At 45.0% G+C, this 19,358-nt stretch overlaps 1 protein-coding gene across 1 annotated transcript in view; it reads left to right on the top strand.

Annotated features, from left to right (window-relative positions):
• LOC115115946 (rab GTPase-activating protein 1-like) overlaps positions 1-19,358 on the top strand; it is a 159,991-nt gene that overhangs the window by 118,303 nt on the left and 22,330 nt on the right. Inside the window, 6 exon segments of the mRNA XM_065007562.1 lie at positions 436-549; positions 4,907-4,981; positions 5,356-5,481; positions 9,971-10,114; positions 13,005-13,046; positions 15,738-15,866. Coding sequence (XP_064863634.1) covers positions 436-549; positions 4,907-4,981; positions 5,356-5,481; positions 9,971-10,114; positions 13,005-13,046; positions 15,738-15,866 — 630 coding nt within the window.

The following is a 19,358-nucleotide window of genomic DNA, read 5'->3' on the forward strand; positions in this document are numbered from 1 at the left end:
TCTGTGTAATCTGAGGGAAATATGTGTCTCTAATAAGGTCATACATTGGGCAGGTTAGGAAGTGCAGCTCAGTTTCCACCTCATTTTGTGGGCAGTGAGCACAAAGCCTGTCTTCTCTTGAGAGCCATGTCTGCCTACGGCGGCCTTTCTCAATAGCAAGGCTATGCTCACTGAGTCTGTACATAGTCAAAGCTTTCCTTATGTTTGGGTCAGTCACAGTGGTCAGGTATTCTGCCACTATGTACTCTCTGTTTAGGGCCAAATAGCATTCTAGTTTTTTTGTTAGTTCTTTCCAATGTGTCAAGTAATCATCTTTTTGTTTTCTCATGATTTGGTTGGGTCTAATTGTGTTTGTCTTTCTCTCCCTCTCTCTCTCTATCTCTCGCTCTCGCTCTCTCTCCCCTCTCTGTGTGTTCTCTTTTCAATGGCTCTCAGGAGTCTCCCCAGGACAGTGCCATCACCAGAGACATTAACAGGACTTTCCCAGCTCACGACTACTTCAAGGACACTGGAGGAGACGGGCAAGACTCACTCTACAAGATCTGCAAGGTGTAGTAGTAGTATGTAGTATCAGTAGTAGTACGCCCCCGCCCCCTCGGGAAATCATAAAACCTTTACATTACTAGGAGAGAGGACTCCACAACCGCTCAAATATTGGTTGGAATAAGAAGAACTGGAGCCCAAAACCTGGATCTACGTTACAGCAACGCTTGGCTGAGTAGTGAGCACTTCACTGTTGAGTCTAGAGGTCGACCGATTAATCGGCACGACCGATTAATTGGGGCCGATTTCAAGTTTTCATAACAATCGGTAATCTGCATTTTTGGATGCCGATTATGGCCGATTACATTGCACTCCACGAGGAGACTGCGTGGCAGGCTGACCACCTGTTACGCGAGTGCAGCAAGGAGCCAAGGTAAGTTGCTAGTGTTAGGTTCTTATTTTTCAGAGTAAATAACTCCCGGACACTAGAGAAGCTTTAACCAAGTTTAATTCTTCCCAAAGGGTCTATACAGCTGTAATTCAGACAACCCAACAACACGTTGCTCTCCTCCCGTCCACCCAACACATTCCAAAGCCGCCTGTCTTTCTACAGAGAACCATTAACTTCTGACATAAAACCCAGTCTCTTTCACTCATATTCTATGCTTCTTCTCTATCATTTATTTAATATCTCAATATTAAAAATGTCAAATCCAACACTAGCTAGCATTAAACTTCTCTTATAAAAAACAATCAACCGTAACATAATCACTAGTTAACTACACATGGTTGATATTACTAGTTTAACTAGCTAGTCCTGCGTTGCAAATAATCAATTTGGTGCCTGTTAATTTATCATCGAATCACAGCCTACTTCGCCAAACGGGTGATTATTTAACAAGCGCAAGCACTGTCGCTGCACCAATGTGTACCTAACCATAAACATCAATGTGTACCTAACCATAAACATCAATGTGTACCTAACCATAAACATCAATGTGTACCTAACCATAAACATCAATGTGTACCTAACCATAAACACCAATGTGTACCTAACCATAAACATCAATGTGTACCTAACCATAAACATCAATGTGTACCTAACCATAAACATCAATGTGTACCTAACCATAAACATCAATGTGTACCTAACCATAAACACCAATGTGTACCTAACCATAAACACCAATGTGTACCTAACCATAAACATCAATGTGTACCTAACCATAAACATCAATGTGTACCTAACCATAAACATCAATGTGTACCTAACCATAAACATCAATGTGTACCTAACCATAAACATCAATGTGTACCTAACCATAAACATCAATGCCTCTCTTAAAAATCAATACACAAGTATATATTTATAAACCTGCATATTTAGTTAAAAGAAATGAATGTTATCAGGCAATATTAACACGGGAAATTGTGTCACTTCTCTTGCGTTCTGTGCAAGCAGAGTCAGGATATATGCAACAGTTTGGGCCGCCTGGCTCGTTCCGAACTGTGTGAAGACCATTTCTTCCTAAGGTTGTGCAATGTAACAGCAATGTAACAGCAATATTTACACTTATGGATGCCACCCGTTCGATAAAATACGAAACGGTTCCGTATTTTGCTGAAAGAATAAACGTTTTGTTTTTGAAATGATAGTTTCCGGATTTGACCATATTCATTTTTTATTTTTTATTTATTTCAACTTTTGTTTAACCAGTTTGGCCAGTTAAGAGCAAGTTCTCATTTACAACTGCGACCTGGCCAAGATAAAGCAAAGCAGTGCGACACAACAACCACAACACAGAGTTACACATGGAATAAACAAACGTACAGTCAATAACACAATGGAAAACATCTATATACAGTGTGTGTAAATGTCGTAAGATTAGGGAGGTAAAGCAATAAATAGGCCGTAGTGGCGAAATAATTACAATTTAGGAATTAAACACTGGAGTGATAGATGTGCAGAAGATTCATGTGCAAGTAGTGATACTGGGGTGCAAAGTAGCAAAAAATAAATAACAATATGGGGATGAGGTGGTTGGATGGGCTATTTACAGATGGGCTATGTACAGGTGCAGTGATCTGTGAGCTGCTCTGACAGCTGATGCATACAGTTAGTGAGGGAGATATGAGTCTCCAGCTTCAGTATTTTTTTTCAATTCGTTCCTATCATTGGCAGCAGAGAACTGGAAGGAAATTGGCTTTGGGGGTGACCAGTGAAATATACCTGCTGGAGCGCGTGCTACGGGTGGGTGCTGCTATGATGACCAGTGAGCTGAGATAAGGTGGGGCTTTACCTAGCAAAGACTTATAGATGACCTGGAGCCAGTGGGTTTGGCGAAGAATATGAAGTGAGGGCCAGCCAACGAGAGCGTACTGGTCTCAGTGGTGGGTGGTATATGGGGCTTTGGTGAGAACGGATGGCACTGTGATAGACTACATCCAATTTAACTCGTATTTCTGTGTGTTTATTATATTATAATTAAGTCTATGATTTGATATTTGATAGAGCAGTCTGACTGAGTGGTGGTAGGCAGCAGCAGGCTCGTAAGCATTCATTCAAACTTTACTGCGTTTGCCAGCAGCTCTTAGCAATGCTTGACTCACAGCGCTGTTTATGACTTATCAACTCCCGAGATTAGGCTGGCAATACTAAAGCGCCTATAAGAACATCCAATAGTCAAAGGAATATGAAATACAAATGGTATAGGAATTTAAACGTTAGTTTTTTTACATGGCACATATTACAGCAACACTTGGCTGAGTAGTGAGCACTTCACCGTTGAGTCGACAGACAAGTTGAATTTTGGCTCAGATACTAATTAGGCAGTTGGGTCAATGGGCTAACACCACACTTCCAAACATGATAAACTGAGGCCCAGTTCCCATAATGATTAAACTGAGGCAATGTTTGTGTTTGAGTCTACTGGCCGGGCAGTCTCTATCCATCAAGGAGGACTGAGCAAGCAGCAGTGCTTAGGTGTAGTTGACTGGTTTCACTCTCGATTCCCTGTGACTGGGAGAAAGGTTTGCGGCGATCTAAGTTATTGTTTTTTTATTTTACCTTTATTTAACTAGGCAAGTCCATTAAGAACAAACTCTTATTTTCATTGACGGCCTAGGAACAGTGGGTTAACTGCCTTGTTCAGGGGCAGAACAAAATATTTTTAACTTGTCAGCGATCTTGCAACCTTTCTTTACTAGTCCAACGCTCTAAACACTACCTGCCGCCCCATATATTCCTCTGATGTCATGAATAATTTATCCTTTTCATACAATAACCCCAGGTACTTCTCAATAATTCATCAACTGTCTCTCTCATCTCTCTCCGTGTGTGTGTGTGTGTGTGTGTGTGTGTGTGTGTGTGTGTGTGTGTGTGTGTGTGTGTGTGTGTGTGTGTGCGTGTGTGTGTGTGTGTGTGTGTGTGTGTGAGAAAGGGAGTGATCCATATCAATGAACTCCCTGAACTGTTAATGGGGAGAGAGTTGTACTGTGGGTTAGTATGGTGCAGGCAGTGACAACACCAGGGTTATGGGTTTGATTCCTGCACGGGTGACATTCTAAGTGTGTCACTGTCAATACTGACAGTTCTGGAAGAGCCTTTAAATAAAAGCGTCTGATAAATGACCATGTTGTTATTATTTTATTATAACTCTGAGAATGTACTTTACAGTAGCGCTAACATCTGCTCTCTTTCTTTCTGTCTCTAACATCTGCTCTCTCTCTTTCTGTCTCTAACATCTGCTCTCTCTTTCTGTCTCTAACATCTGCTCTCTCTCTTTCTGTCGCTAACATCTGCTCTCTCTCTTTCTGTCGCTAACATCTGCTCTCTCTCTTTCTGTCGCTAACATCTGCTCTCTCTCTTTCTGTCTCTAACATCTGCTCTCTCTCTTTCTGTCACTAACATCTGCTCTCTTTCTGTCTCTAACATCTGCTCTCTCTCTTTCTGTCGCTAACATCTGCTCTATCTCTTTCTGTCTCTAACATTGAGTCTCTCTCTCCTCTTCTCCCCAGGCCTACTCAGTGTATGATGAGGAGATTGGTTCATTTCTGTCTCTAACATTGAGTCTCTCTCCTCTTCTCCCCAGGCCTATTCAGTGTATGATGAGGAGATTGGTTCATTTCTGTCTCTAACATCTCCTCTCTCTTTCTGTCTCTAACATTGAGTATCTCTTTCTGTCTCTAACATTGAGTCTCTCTCTCCTCTTCTCTCCAGGCCTACTCAGTGTATGATGAGGAGATTGGTTACTTTCTGTCTCTAACATCTCCTCTCTCTTTCTGTCTCTAACATTGAGTCTCTCTCTCCTCTTCTCTCCAGGCCTACTCAGTGTATGATGAGGAGATTGGTTACTTTCTGTCTCTAACATCTCCTCTCTCTTTCTGTCTCTAACATTGAGTCTCTCTCTCCTCTTCTCTCCAGGCCTACTCAGTGTATGATGAGGAGATTGGTTACTGCCAGGGACAGTCTTTCCTGGCCGCTGTGCTGCTGCTGCACGTGAGTTACGGATGACCAACGCTGAGAGATGATGTAGACGTGCTCTGTCTGTCTCTCTCTCTGCCTTTCTGTCTCTCTCCATGTTTCTCTGTCTGTCTCTCTCTGTGTCTCTCTCTCCATGACTCTCACACACATTCTCACTTCTCTTTCTGTCTTCACATGCTCAGGGCTGTGATGGAGTGGTCTAAGCTGGAAGAGTTTCAGAGAAGATCTTTCTCTTCCTCTCAGACACCACAGTGCCAGAGCTCTCTGAAGGAAACACGGACACCTGGTGGACAGAACTGAACTGATATACTGTCATCTCTCTCTCTCTCTCTCTTGCTCTCTCTCTCTGTGTCTGTTTCTCTGTGTCTCTCTCTCTGCCCTGTATGTAGATGCCTGAGGAACAGGCCTTCAGTGTTCTGGTCAAGATCATGTTTGACTACGGACTCAGGGACCTCTTCAAGCAGAACTTTGAGGATCTACACTGCAAGTTCTTCCAGCTGGAGAGACTCATGCAGGTGAAATGCCTTTACCATCTATAACCCCTACAATGCAGTAATCAATAACACATGAATACTACAAATAACAAGGTAGAACATAAACATAAACATAAGTTATAACAATAAGAACATGATAATGTAAGTAAGAATACTATATACAGGATCAGTCAGCTTCAGTGCCATATCTACAATGATCCTGGAGTGATAGAGGTAGATATGTATAGGGATAAGGGGACTAGGCATCAGGATATATGATAAACAGAGTAGCAGCAGTGTACAGTATATGATGATTGTATTTCAGTATAAATGTATGTGCATATTATGTGTGTGAGCATTTGACTGTTTGTATGTGTTGGACTAACAGTCTGTGTGTGTGTTGGAGTAACAGTCTGTGTGTGTGTTGGAGTAACAGTCTGTGTGTGTGTTGGAGTAACAGTCTGTGTGTGTGTTGGAGTAACAGTCTGTGTGTGTGTTGGAGTAACAGTCTGTGTGTGTGTTGGAGTAACAGTCTGTGTGTGTGTTGGAGTAACAGTCTGTGTGTGTGTTGGAGTAACAGTCTGTCTGTGTGTTGGAGTAACAATCTGTGTGTGTGTTGGAGTAACAGTCTGTGTGTGTGTTGGAGTAATAGTCTGTGTGTGTGTTGGAGTAACAGTCTGTGTGTGTGTTGGAGTAACAATCTGCCTACTCCAGGTTTTTAAATCATGTGAGCAAAAAATATTTCATTTTATTTGGAATGCTGAGCCAGACAGAATTAAACGTGCCTATTTATATAATGAATATGAGTTTGGGGGGCTAAAATGATTAAATATTAAAGCTTTAAACCTCTCACTAAAAGCTTCACTCATACATAAGTTATACTTAAACCCAAAATGGTTCTCCAGTAGATCATTAAGAAAGGCTCATCCGTTGTTCAAAATGGTCTTTTTACCTTTATGCAGATTACAACTTCTCATTATGACTAATTGAAAATGAAGTTTTGTTTAAAGTATCACCCTTTCTTAACAAGCCATACTAAGCTGGTTACAATTTCAGTTTTATCCTCCAGAAAATATAGAACCAATATTACAACAAATGTTATGGTTAAACTCAAATATACTTATTCATAAAAAATGGAATGGATTTTCTTATGTAAAAAAAAAATATATTTATTAATGATATTATGAATAGAAACGGAGGAGTTATGTCACATATGCAGTTATCGAAAATATATGGGAATATCTGCTCTTTCCAAACTTACAACTGATTGCAACACTACCACAAAAATGGAGGAGGCAAGTGGAAAAGGGAGAAGGTAGGGACCTTGTTCGCCTGCCTTATATTAAAGATATTGGCTGAAAAGAACTGTCATAAATTGAAAAATATACCAGTTTCATTTGAGGACACAAATGTTGACAGCTGTGCCATACAGGTTTGCAAAATAAATGGGAAGAGATTTCCGATGTACCGATTCCATGGCACATGGTTCAAAAAACTACAATTGATTCAATACTTAGTTTTTCAATTCAAATTATTATATAAAAATTCTTGTCACCAACAGAATATTATATATAAGGGGCATACAACAATGTCAGCTCTGTAGATTTTGTTGCGAAGAGACGGAATCAATAGATCACCGGCAACCAGAAATATATAAATTATATTTAAATGAATCACAGGTAACCAGACATATATAAATAAATCACCGGCAACCAGAAATATATAAATTATATATAAATAAATCACAGGCAACCAGAAATATATAAATTATATATAAATAAATCACAGGCAACCAGAAAATCCAGAAAATCATATTATATGATTTTTAAGTAATTCATTTGCATTTCATTGCATGACATAAGTATTTGATCACCTACCAACCAGCAAGAATTCCTGCTCTCACAGACCTGTTAGTTTTTATTTAAGAAGCCCTCCTGTTCTCCACTCATTACCTGTATTAACTGCACCTGTTTGAACTTGTTACCTGTATAAAAGACACCTGTCCACACACTCAATCAAACAGACTCCAACCTCTCCACAATGGCCAAGACCAGAGAGGGTGTAAGGACATCAGGGATAAAATTGTAGACCTGCACAAGGCTGGGATGGGCTACAGGACAATAGGCAAGCATCTTGGTGAGAAGGCAACAACTGTTGGCACAATTATTAGAAAATGGGAGAAGTTCAAGATGACGGTCAATCACCCTCGGTCTGGGGCTCCATGCAAGATCTCACCTCGTGAGGCATCAATGATCATGAGGAAGGTGAGGGATCAGCCCAGAACTACATGGCAGGACCTGGTCAATGACCTGAAGAGAGCTGGGACCACAGTCTCAAAGAAAACCATTAGTAACACACTACGCCGTCATGGATTAAAATCCTGCAGCGCATGCAAGGTCCCCCTGCTCATGCCAGCGTATGTCCAGGCCCGTCTGAAGTTTGCCAATGACCATCTGGATGATCCAGAGGAGGAATGGGAGAAGGTTATGTGGTCTGATGAGACACAAATAGAGCTTTTTGGTCTAAACTCCACTCGCCATGTTTGGAGGAAGAAGAAGGACGAGTACAACCCCAAGAACACCATCCCAACCGTGAAGCATGGAGGTGGAAACATCATTCTTTGGGGATGCTTTTCTGCAAAGGGGACAGGACGACTGCACCGTATTGATGGGAGGATGGATGGGGCCATGTATCGTGAGATCTTGGCCAACAACCTCCTTCCCTCAGTAAGAGCATTTTAGATGGGTCGTGGCTGGGTCTTCCAGCATGACAACGACCCGAAACACACAGCCAGGGCAACTAAGGAGTGGCTCTGTAAGAAGCATCTCAAGGTCCTGGAGTGGCCTAGCCAGTCTCCAAACCTGAACCCAATAGATCATCTTTGGAGGGAGCTGAAAGTCCGTATTGCCCAGCAACAGCCCCGAAACCTGAAGGATCTGGAGAAGGTCTGTATGGAGGAGGGGGCCAAAATCCCTGCTGCAGTGTGTGCAAACCTGGTCAAGAACTACAGGAAACGTATGATCTCTGTAATTGCAAACAAAGGTTTCTGTACCAAATATTAAGTTCTGCTTTTCTGATGTGTCAAATACTTATGTCATGCAATAAAATGCAAATTAATTACTTAAAAATCCATACAATGTGATTTCTGGATGTTTGTTTTAGATTCCATCTCTCACAGTTGAAGTGTACCTATGATAAAAAATTACAGACCTCTACATGCTTTGTAAGTAGGAAAACCTGCTAAATCTAGATGTAAGTGTTTCTGCTTGGTTAAAGCATGGTACAGTTAAGTGCCAGTTATTTGTTTTTCTTTGTTAGAAATAGCCAAATTTGTATTTCTATACAATAACCAGAGCATTATTAGTTGAATTATTAGTGTGAAGCCATTATTGGAGATGAATACCCCCTTATGGCCGGTGCGGTGGCTACGGGAGGAGGAAAGGTTATTTGAGGGAGGAAGTCGGGCCCACGAGGAAGAGTCTTGGTTAGACGGGGGAGCGGTATATTTTTTTGACCGCACTTGCATGATACATCTTGAATTTACTGCAAACAATAGCCTTCATTCATTGCCTTATAAGGTATTATAACTAGAGGAATTATAAGGAACATTTTAGTTTTCCAGACTTCCTCGTGGGTCGGAAAGTCTGTAATTTTTTTATGCTTGAACGAAGAAGCATCCTTTTGTTTGTAAACTTGCAATCCGAAGTGCCACACTGCCGTCATCTCTACAGACGTGCAGTAAAGCCTGAGGCGAGTGTGTGTCTGAAATAGCCTCTCTCTCGCCAGGGCAGTGGTCATATTTATTGGAATAGAGATGGAATTCCATAACATTCTTGTCCTGCGGTTGAATGTATACAGCAGTCACAATAACCCCTGAAAAGTCTCTCGGGAGGTAGAAGGGTCGGCATTTGACCATCAGGTATTCCAAGACGGGTGAACAATAGGTCAACATTTCCACCGTGCTTGAGTCAGCACACCAGTTGTTGATGAAAAAGCATTCCCCCCCCCTGTATTTCCCCCACTGTCCTGTCAGCATGGTGAATGGAGAATCCATCGAGTTGGATAGCCATGGGGGGTATCTTGTCCGAAAGCCGTGTTTTAGAAAAGCTGAGAATATTGCAGTTTCGAGAGTCCTGTTGGTAGCAAAAATGTAGGGAAGAGGTGGCCGGTTCTCTCTTCGCCTTAATCTTGCCAGGATCGCCCCTCGCTTGCCTGTACTGTCGGTGTTTCCTCTTGGGTAGCCCCAAAATTGGGTCGGAATTACAGAGATCCCAGGGCAGATAATTCCGGCTTCAACTTTGACATAAATAAGTAACTGTAAGTAACTGCCGATCTGATGTTCTAAAGTTCTTCTTGGTTGTAAGAAAGGATAGAGGATACATTTAGACAAAATTAAGTACAAATAAATTACTAAATGCAACACGGAGGCCATTCAATACAGAGGCATCTTCACATCTTCCGTGTGTGTGCTTGTGTCCTGCTGTTGTTCATGGCTGTGATATAACTGTTTCTCTGTATCATTTTCTAACAGGAATACATCCCAGACCTGTATAACCACTTCCTGAACGTGGGTCTGGAGGCTCATATGTACGCCTCTCAGTGGTTCCTCACGCTCTTCACAGCCAAGTTCCCCCTCTACATGGTGTTCCACATCATAGACCTGCTACTCTGTGAGGTATCCATCTCCCTAACCCCTATACCCTAACCCTACACCCCCACCCCTAACCCTATACCCTCACCCCTATACCCTAGCCCTATACCCTCACCCCTAACCCTATACCCTCACCCCTATACCCTAACCCTATACCCTCACCCCTATAACCTAACCCTACACCCCTAATCCTACACCCTCACCCCTAACCCTACACCCTCACCCCTAACCCTATACCCTCAACCCTATACCCTCACCCCTAACCCTACACCCCCACCCCTAACCCTATACCCTCACCCCTAACAATATACCCTCACCCCTAACAATATACCTTAACCCTATAACCTCACCTCACCTCTAACCCTTGAACCCTCACCTCTAACCCTTAAACCCTCACCTCTAACCCTAAACCCTCACCCCAAAACCCTATACCCTCAACCCTAATCCCTATACCCTTGCCCCTAACCCAATAACCTCACCCCTAATGCCTATACCCTCACCCCTAACCCTATACCCTCACCCCTAACCTCTATACCCTAACCCCTTACCCTCACCCCCTATACCCTCTCCCTATACCCTCTCCCTAACCCCTATACCCTCTCCCTAACCCCATATACCCTCTCCCTAACCCCTATACCCTATAACCTCTATACCCTATACCCTCTCCCTAACCCCTATACCCTCTAACCCCTAACCCCTCCATACCCTCTCCATAACCCCTATACCCTCTCCCTAACCCCTATACCCTCTCCCTAACCCCTATACCCTCTCCCTAACCCTACACCCCTAACCCTACACCCTAACCCTATACCCTCACCCCTAACCCTCTCCCTAACCCCTATACCCTCTCCCTAACGGTATACCCTCTCCCTAACGGTATACCCTCTCCCTAACCCATATACCCTCTCCCTAACCCCTATACCCTATACCCTCTCCCTAACCCCTATACCCTCTACCCTCTCCTTAACCCCTATACCCTATACCCTCTCCCTAACCCCTATACCCTATACCCTCTCCCTAACCCATATACCCTCTCCCTAACCCCTATACCCTATACCCTCTCCTTAACCCCTATACCCTATACCCACTCCCTAACCGCTATACCCTCACCCCTCTCCGTAACCCTATACCCTCACCCCTCTCCCTAACCCTTTCTGGCTTTCTACCCTCACTTCCTGTCTCCACGGCTTTCTACCCTCACTTCCTGTCTCCACGGCTTTCTACCCTCACTTCCTGTCTCCACAGCTTTCTACCCTCACTTCCTGTCTCCACGGCTTTCTACCCTCACTTCCTGTCTCCACAGCTTTCTACCCTCACTTCCTGTCTCCACAGCTTTCTACCCTCACTTCCTGTCTCCACAGCTTTCTACCCTCACTTCCTGTCTCCACGGCTTTCTACCCGCACTTTCTTTCTTTCTTTTTGAACTCAATCTCTCTCTCTGTGTCCCCCCAAACCTCTCCCTTCCTTCTACTTTGTGTTTCTCTACCAACCCTCTCCCTCCCTCTACCATCTCTCTCTCTACCAACCCTCTTCCTCCCTCTACCGTCTCTCTACCAACCCTCTTCCTCCCTCTACCCTCTCTCTCTTTCTACCAACCCTCTTCCTCCCTCTACCGTCTCTCTACCAACCCTCTTCCTCCTTCCCTCTACTCTGTGTCTCTCTACCAACCCTCTCCCTCCCTCTACCATCTCTCTACCAACCCTCTCCCTCCCTCTACCCTCTCTCTCTCTCTACCAACCCTTTCCCTCCCTCTACTCTGTGTCTCTCTACCAACCCTCTTCCTCCTTCCCTCTACTCTGTGTCTCTCTACCAACCCTCTCCCTCCCTCTACTCTGTGTCTCTCTACCAACCCTCTCCCTCCCTCTACCATCTCTCTACCAACCCTCTTCCTCCCTCTACCCTCTCTCTCTCTACCAACCCTTTCCCTCCCTCTACCCTCTCTCTCTCTCTACCAACCCTTTCCCTCCCTCTACCGTCTCTCTACCAACCCTTTCCCTCCCTCTACCCTCTCTCTCTCTCTACCAACCCTTTCCCTCCCTCTACCGTCTCTCTACCAACCCTCTCCCTCCCTCTACCCTCTCTCTCTCTCTACCAACCCTCTTCCTCCCTCTACCGTCTCTCTCTACCAACCCTCTTCCTCCCTCTACCGTCTCTCTCTACCAACCCTCTTCCTCCCTCTACCCTCTCTCTCTCTCTACCAACCCTTTCCCTCCCTCTACCCTCTCTCTCTCTCTACCAACCCTTTCCCTCCCTCTACCCTCTCTCTCTCTACCAACCCTCTTCCTCCCTCTACCGTCTCTCTACCAACCCTCTTCCTCCCTCTACCCTCTCTCTCTCTCTACCAACCCTTTCCCTCCCTCTACCCTCTCTCTCTCTACCAACCCTTTCCCTCCCTCTACCGTCTCTCTACCAACCCTCTTCCTCCTTCCCTCTACTCTGTGTCTCTCTACCAACCCTCTCCCTCCCTCTACTCTGTGTCTCTCTACCAACCCTCTCCCTCCCTCTACCATCTCTCTACCAACCCTCTCCCTCCCTCTACCCTCTCTCTCTCTCTACCAACCCTTTCCCTCCCTCTACTCTGTCTCTCTACCAACCCTCTTCCTCCTTCCCTCTACTCTGTCTCTCTACCAACCCTCTCCCTCCCTCTACTCTGTGTCTCTCTACCAACCCTCTCCCTCCCTCTACCATCTCTCTCTCTCTACCAACCCTCTTCCTCCCTCTACCGTCTCTCTCTCTCTCTACCAACCCTTTCCCTCCCTCTACCGTCTCTCTACCAACCCTCTCCCTCCCTCACTCTACTCTGTGTCTCTCTACCAACCCTCTCCCTCCCTCACTCTACTCTGTGTCTCTCTACCAACCCTGTGTCTCTCTACCAACCCTCTCATTGTCTCTGTTTCTCTCTTCTCTGTCTCAGGGCATCAGTGTGATCTTCAACGTGGCTCTGGCTCTCCTGAAGGTAAGTAAGCCACCAGTCTGTGCACACAAACACACACTACATACACAAACACACACACTACATGTACACACACACTACATACACACACACACTACATGTACACACACACTACATACACACACACACTACATGTACACACACTACATACACACACACACACACTACACACACACACACTACATACACACACTACATGTACACACACACACACACACTACATGTACACACCCACATACTACATGCACACACACACTACATATGCACACACACACAATACATGTACACACACACTACATACACACACACTACATACACACACACTACAATGATACACACACAGTGTATGCACATACACACTACATATACACACACACACTTTACACGCACACACACACTACATGCACACAGACACTACATGCACACACACACACACACACACACACATTACATGCACACAGACACTACATGCACACAGACACTACATGCACACACACACACTACATATAGACACACTACACACACACACACACACACACTACATACAGCAGACGATCTCCTGATATACAGTTGAAGTCAGAAGTTTACATACACTTATGTTGGAGTCATTAAAACTCGTTTTTCAACCACTCCACAAATTTCTTGCAAACAAACTATAGTTTTGGCAAGTCGGTTAGGACATCTACTTTGTGCATGTCACAAGTCATTTTTCCAACAATTGTTTACAGACAGATTATTTAACTTATAATTCACTGTATCACAATTCCAGCGGGTCAGAGGTTTACATACACTAAGTTGACTGTGCCTTTAAACAGCTTGGAAAACTCCAGAAAAGGATGTCATGGCTTTAGAAGCTTCTGATAGGCTAATTGACATCATTTTAGTCAATTAGTGGTGTACCAGTGGGTGTATTTCAAGGTCTACCTTCAAACTCTGTGCCTCTTTGATTGACATCATGGGAAAATCAAAAGAAATAAGCCAAGACCTCAGAAAAACAATTGTAGACCTCCACAAGTCTGGTTCATCCTTGGGAGAAACTTCAAAATGCCTGAAGGTACCACGTTCATCTGTACAAACAATAGTACACAGGTATAAACACCAAGGGACAACGCAGCCGTCATATCGCTCAGGAAGGAGACTCGTTCTGAACAACAGTAAAGGACCTTGTGAAGATGCTGGAGGAAACCGGTACAAAAGTATCTATATCCACAGTAAAACAATATCGACATAACCTGAAAGGCCATTCAGCAAGGAAGAAGCCACTGCTCCAAAACCACCATAAAAAAGCCAGACTACAGTTTGCAACTGCACATGGGGACAAAGATCGTTCTTTTTGGAGAAATGTCCTCTGGTCTGATGAAACAAAAATATAACTGTTTGGCCATAATGACCATCGCTATGTTTGGAGGAAAAAGGGGGACGCTTGCAAGCCGAAGAACACCATCCCAACCTTGAAGCACGGGGGTGGAAGCATCATGTTGTGGGGGTGCTTTGCTGCAGGAGGGTCTGGTGGACTTCACAAAATAGATGGCTTCATGAGGAAAGAAAATATGTGGATATATTAAAGCAACATCTCAAGACATCAGTCCGGAAGTTAAAGCTTGGTCACAAATGGGTCTTCCAAATGGACAATGACCCCAAGAATACTTCCAAAGTTGTGGCAAAATAGCTTAAGGACAACAAAGTCAAGGTATTAGAGCGGCCATCACAAAGCCCTGACCTCAATCCCATAGAAAATTTGTGGGCAGAACTGAAAAGCTTGTGCGAGCAAGGAGGCCTACAAACCTGACTCAGTTACACCAGCTCTGTCAGGAGGAATGGGCCAAAATTCACCCAACTTACTTTGGGAAGCTTGTGGAAGGCTACCTGAAACATTTGACCCAAGTTAAACAATTTAAAGGCAATGCTACCAAATACTAATTGAGTGTATATAAACTTCTGATACACTAGGAATGTGATGAACGAAATAAAAGTTGAAATAAATCATTCTCTCTACTATTATTCTGACATTTCACATTTTTTGAATAAAGTGGTGATCCTAACTGACCTAAAACAGGGAATTTTATTAGGATTAAATGTCAGGAATTGTGAAAAACTGAGTTTAACTGTTTAAATGTATTTGGTTAAGGTGTATGTAAACTTCTGACTTCAACTGTATGTGAGAATGCTGTTCATTGACTAAAGCTGAGCATTCAACACCATTGTCCCCTCCAAGCCCTCAAAACTGTACATACACACACACACTACATAGGTACACACACACTTCATAGATACACACTACATAGATACACACACTACATAGATACACACATACCACATAGATACACACACACTACATACACACTACATAGATAAACACACACTACATAGATACACACACACTACATAGATACACACACACTGCATAGATACATACACAAACATATACACACTACATACTGTACACACACACTACAAACACACACACACACACTACATACATACATACATACACACTACACACTACATACACTACACACACACACTACATACACACACACTACACACACGGTTCCTCCCCCTCTATTCTCTGTTCCTGACAGTAGTATAGATGGTAGACTGTGACTGAGGGGGGGTCTTGGCTGGAACCGAGGATATACCAGAGCCTCTCTAGCTGGGACACGTCTCTCTTTGTCTCTTCTCTCCTGCTTGTAGACCTCAAGGGAAGACCTGCTGGCAACAGACTTTGAGGGGGCGCTCAAGTTCTTCCGGGTTCCGGTTCCCAAACGCTACCGCTCAGAGGAGAACGCTAAGAAACTGATGGAGCTGGCCTGCAGCATGAAGGTACTACAATCTACCCTGGCTAACTCTGTCATGTTGAATCTACCCTGGCTAACTCTGTCATGTTGAATCTACCCTGGCTAACTCTGTCATGTTGAATCTACCCTGGCTAACTGTCATGTTGAATCTACCCTGGCTAACTCTGTCATGTTGAATCTACCCTGGCTAACTCTGTCATGTTGAATCTACCCTGGCTAACTCTGTCATGTTGAATCTACCCTGGCTAACTCTGTCATGTTGAATCTACCCTGGCTAACTCTGTCATGTTGAATCTACCCTGGCTAACTCTGTCATGTTGAATCTACCCTGGCTAACTCTGTCATGTTGAATCTACCCTGGCTAACTCTGTCATGTTGAATCTACCCTGGCTAACTCTGTCATGTTGAATCTACCCTGGCTAACTGTCATGTTGTTTTCTCTTTAAGTTTGAATCTACTCTGGTCAATTGAGTCACTTAATATTGTCTTCGGTTTTTGTCTTGATTAGGGTTTGGTTTGCATACTGTACAAGGAAGTAACTGTGTGGCTGTACAGTAGAAACACACAAACAGTAAGTTGGTTCAGAATTGAGTCCCTTTTACAAGCTAATGAACAGCTGAGTGAATTAGATTGAATGCAGGGAGTGCATTCCTTCTTACTGGAAAATGAGTGGATCAATTACCAGCTATACATGAGGCTTTGATTCTAATGGAGCAAGTTATATGCTTCAATAATGGGTGGATCAGGAAGCATTCAGTACTGTATGACTGAAATGGAATACTACTCCTCAATAACCTGTGGAGGGCAGTGTTGAGCTGTAGTAGAAACTGTCAGCTATAGCTTGTGAATAACCTTATCTCCTGTGCTCTTTACTGACCTAGAAAGCCCCTAATATTTTACATCTTATATGAATGTATCTACATATTTGGAAATGTAAAACACCTAAAAACATCTGCAATAATTCTCAGATGTATTTGTCTAATCCCAAACCTCTGCTCTGCCTGGACCTAGAAACTCTGGTGTTGTGCTTAAACAGATTTATTTTAGACATTTCATCTAAATATTTTGAATTTGGACTACATCTTTTTCTCAGAGGAGGTTGGCTCATCCTAAACTACATTACATAACACATACAGTCCATTTGGTCAGAGATCGCCTGTGTCCTCTGATTCAGACAGGTGTTCTGTTTGGTCAGCTGGCTATAGAACATACCTCTCTTGTCTCATGGGTTATATCTATATCATATAACACAACCGTCTACCATATCAATTGTTTTTTTGTAATGGCAGTAATGATCACATGACCAGTAATTAAAGGGTATGTTATAACTAAGGTAGGCGTAGGGGTTAGGCCGGAGGTCATATACCTCTGATGTGACCTTTTTGACAGGTCTGGTCACCTGACCCCGCTCCCTGGTAGAGAGGCGTTTTAGAGAAGGATAAGGATCTTAAGGGCTGAGAGGTGCAGGCAGGTCCGCAGAGTGACACACAAACACACACACTGAGATCCTCAGTGTCACCAGGCTGTCACCAGAAATCTAATTATGTTACTGCGTCGACCACAAGGACAAAACAAAACCCAGAGCCAGGTGGCAGGATCTGAGAGGTGGATCAGATTCCTTTCTCCTCTCAACTTCCTGCCTCCCCTCTTAACCCCCTGCCTCTCCCCTCAACCCCCTGCCTCTCCCCTCAACCCCCTGCCTCTCCCCTCAATCCCCTGACTCTCCCCTCAACCCCTGACTCTCCCCTCAACCCCGTGACTCTCCTCTCAACCCCCTGACTCTCCTCTCAACCCCCTGACTCTCCTCTGAACCAACCCCTGCCTCTCCTCAACCCCCTGCCTCTCCTCTCAACCCCCTGCCTCTCCCCTCAACCCCCTGCCTCTCCCCTCAACCCCTGCCTCTCCCCTCAACCCCCTGCCTCTCCCCTCAATCCCCTGACTCTCCTCTCAACCCCGTGACTCTCCTCTCAACCCCCTACCCTGCCTCTCCCCTCAACCCCTGCCTCTCCTCTCAACCCCCTACCCTGCCTCTCCCCTCAGCCTCCTGCTTCTCCCCTCAACCCCCTACCCTATCCTGCCTCTCCCCTCAGCCTCCTGCTTCTCCCCTCAGCCTCCTGCCTCTCCCCTCAACCCCCTGCCTCTCCCCTCAACCCCCTGCCTCTCCCCTCAACCCCTGCCTCTCCCCTCAACCCCCTGCCTCTCCCCTCAACCCCTGCCTCTCCCCGCAACCCCCTGCCTCTCCCCTCAACCCCCTGCCTCTCCTCTCAACCCCCTACCCTGCCTCTCCCCTCAACCCCCTGCCTCTCCCCTCAACCCCCTGCCTCTCCTCTCAACCCCCTACCCTGCCTCTCCCTCAACCCCTGCCTCTCCTCTCAACCCCCTACCCTGCCTCTCCCCTCAGCCTCCTGCTTCTCCCCTCAACCCCTACCCTATCCTGCCTCTCCCCTCAGCCTCCTGCTTCTCCCCTCAGCCTCCTGCCTCTCCCCTCAGGCTCCTGCCTCTCCCCTCAACCCCCTGCCTCTCCCCTCAACCCCCTGCCTCTCCCCTCAACCCCTGCCTCTCCCCTCAACCCCCTGCCTCTCCCCTCAACCCCCTGCCTCTCCCCTCAGCCTCTTGCCTCTCCTCTCAGCCTCCTGCCTCTCCTCTCCTTGCAGCCTCCTGCCTCTCCTCTCCTTTCAACCTCCTGCTTCCTCTCAGCCTCCTGCCTCTACTTTCCTCACAGCTCCCTGCCTCTCCTCTGAGCCTCCTGTCTCTCCTCTCAGCCCCCTGCTCCTCCTCTCTCCTCTGTTCCTCTCTCCTCTCCTTCTCTCTTATTTCCCACTCTCTACCACCCTGTTCTGCCCAGGGGCTCTACCAGTCTCCCACTGAGCTACCTTACATCACTGGTAGATTACCATTGAGGTAATGTTTGGATTACTCTACTTTAGTCTGTACAAGCTACTTTACAGAGGCAAGCAGGTATTACTGTAATATTAGTCCCAGGGACTCTGCTCAGAATCAACCAGTTGTTTTCTACTGTGGCTTCAGTAAGAGAGAGGCGTACAGCATAGCCACTGTTTACAGGCAGTACACACACACACACAGTCTGTATAGTGCATACATAGTGAAACACACACACACACACACACACAGTCTGTATAGTGCATACATAGTGAAACACACACACACACACACAGTCTGTATAGTGCATACATAGTGAAACACACACACACACACACAGTCTGTATAGTGCATACACAGTGAAACACACACACACACACACACAGTCTGTATAGTGCATACACAGTGACACACACAAACACACACACACACACACACACACACACACACACACACACACACACAGTCTGTATAGTGCATACACAGTGAAACACACACACACACACACACACACACACACACACACACAGTCTGTATAGTGCATACACAGTGACACACACACACAGTCTGTATAGTGCATACACAGTGAAACACACACAGTCTGTATAGTGCATACACAGTGAAACACACACACACA

This window comes from Oncorhynchus nerka, linkage group LG22, assembly GCF_034236695.1.
Source record: "Oncorhynchus nerka isolate Pitt River linkage group LG22, Oner_Uvic_2.0, whole genome shotgun sequence".
Taxonomy (NCBI): Eukaryota; Metazoa; Chordata; class Actinopteri; order Salmoniformes; family Salmonidae; genus Oncorhynchus; species Oncorhynchus nerka.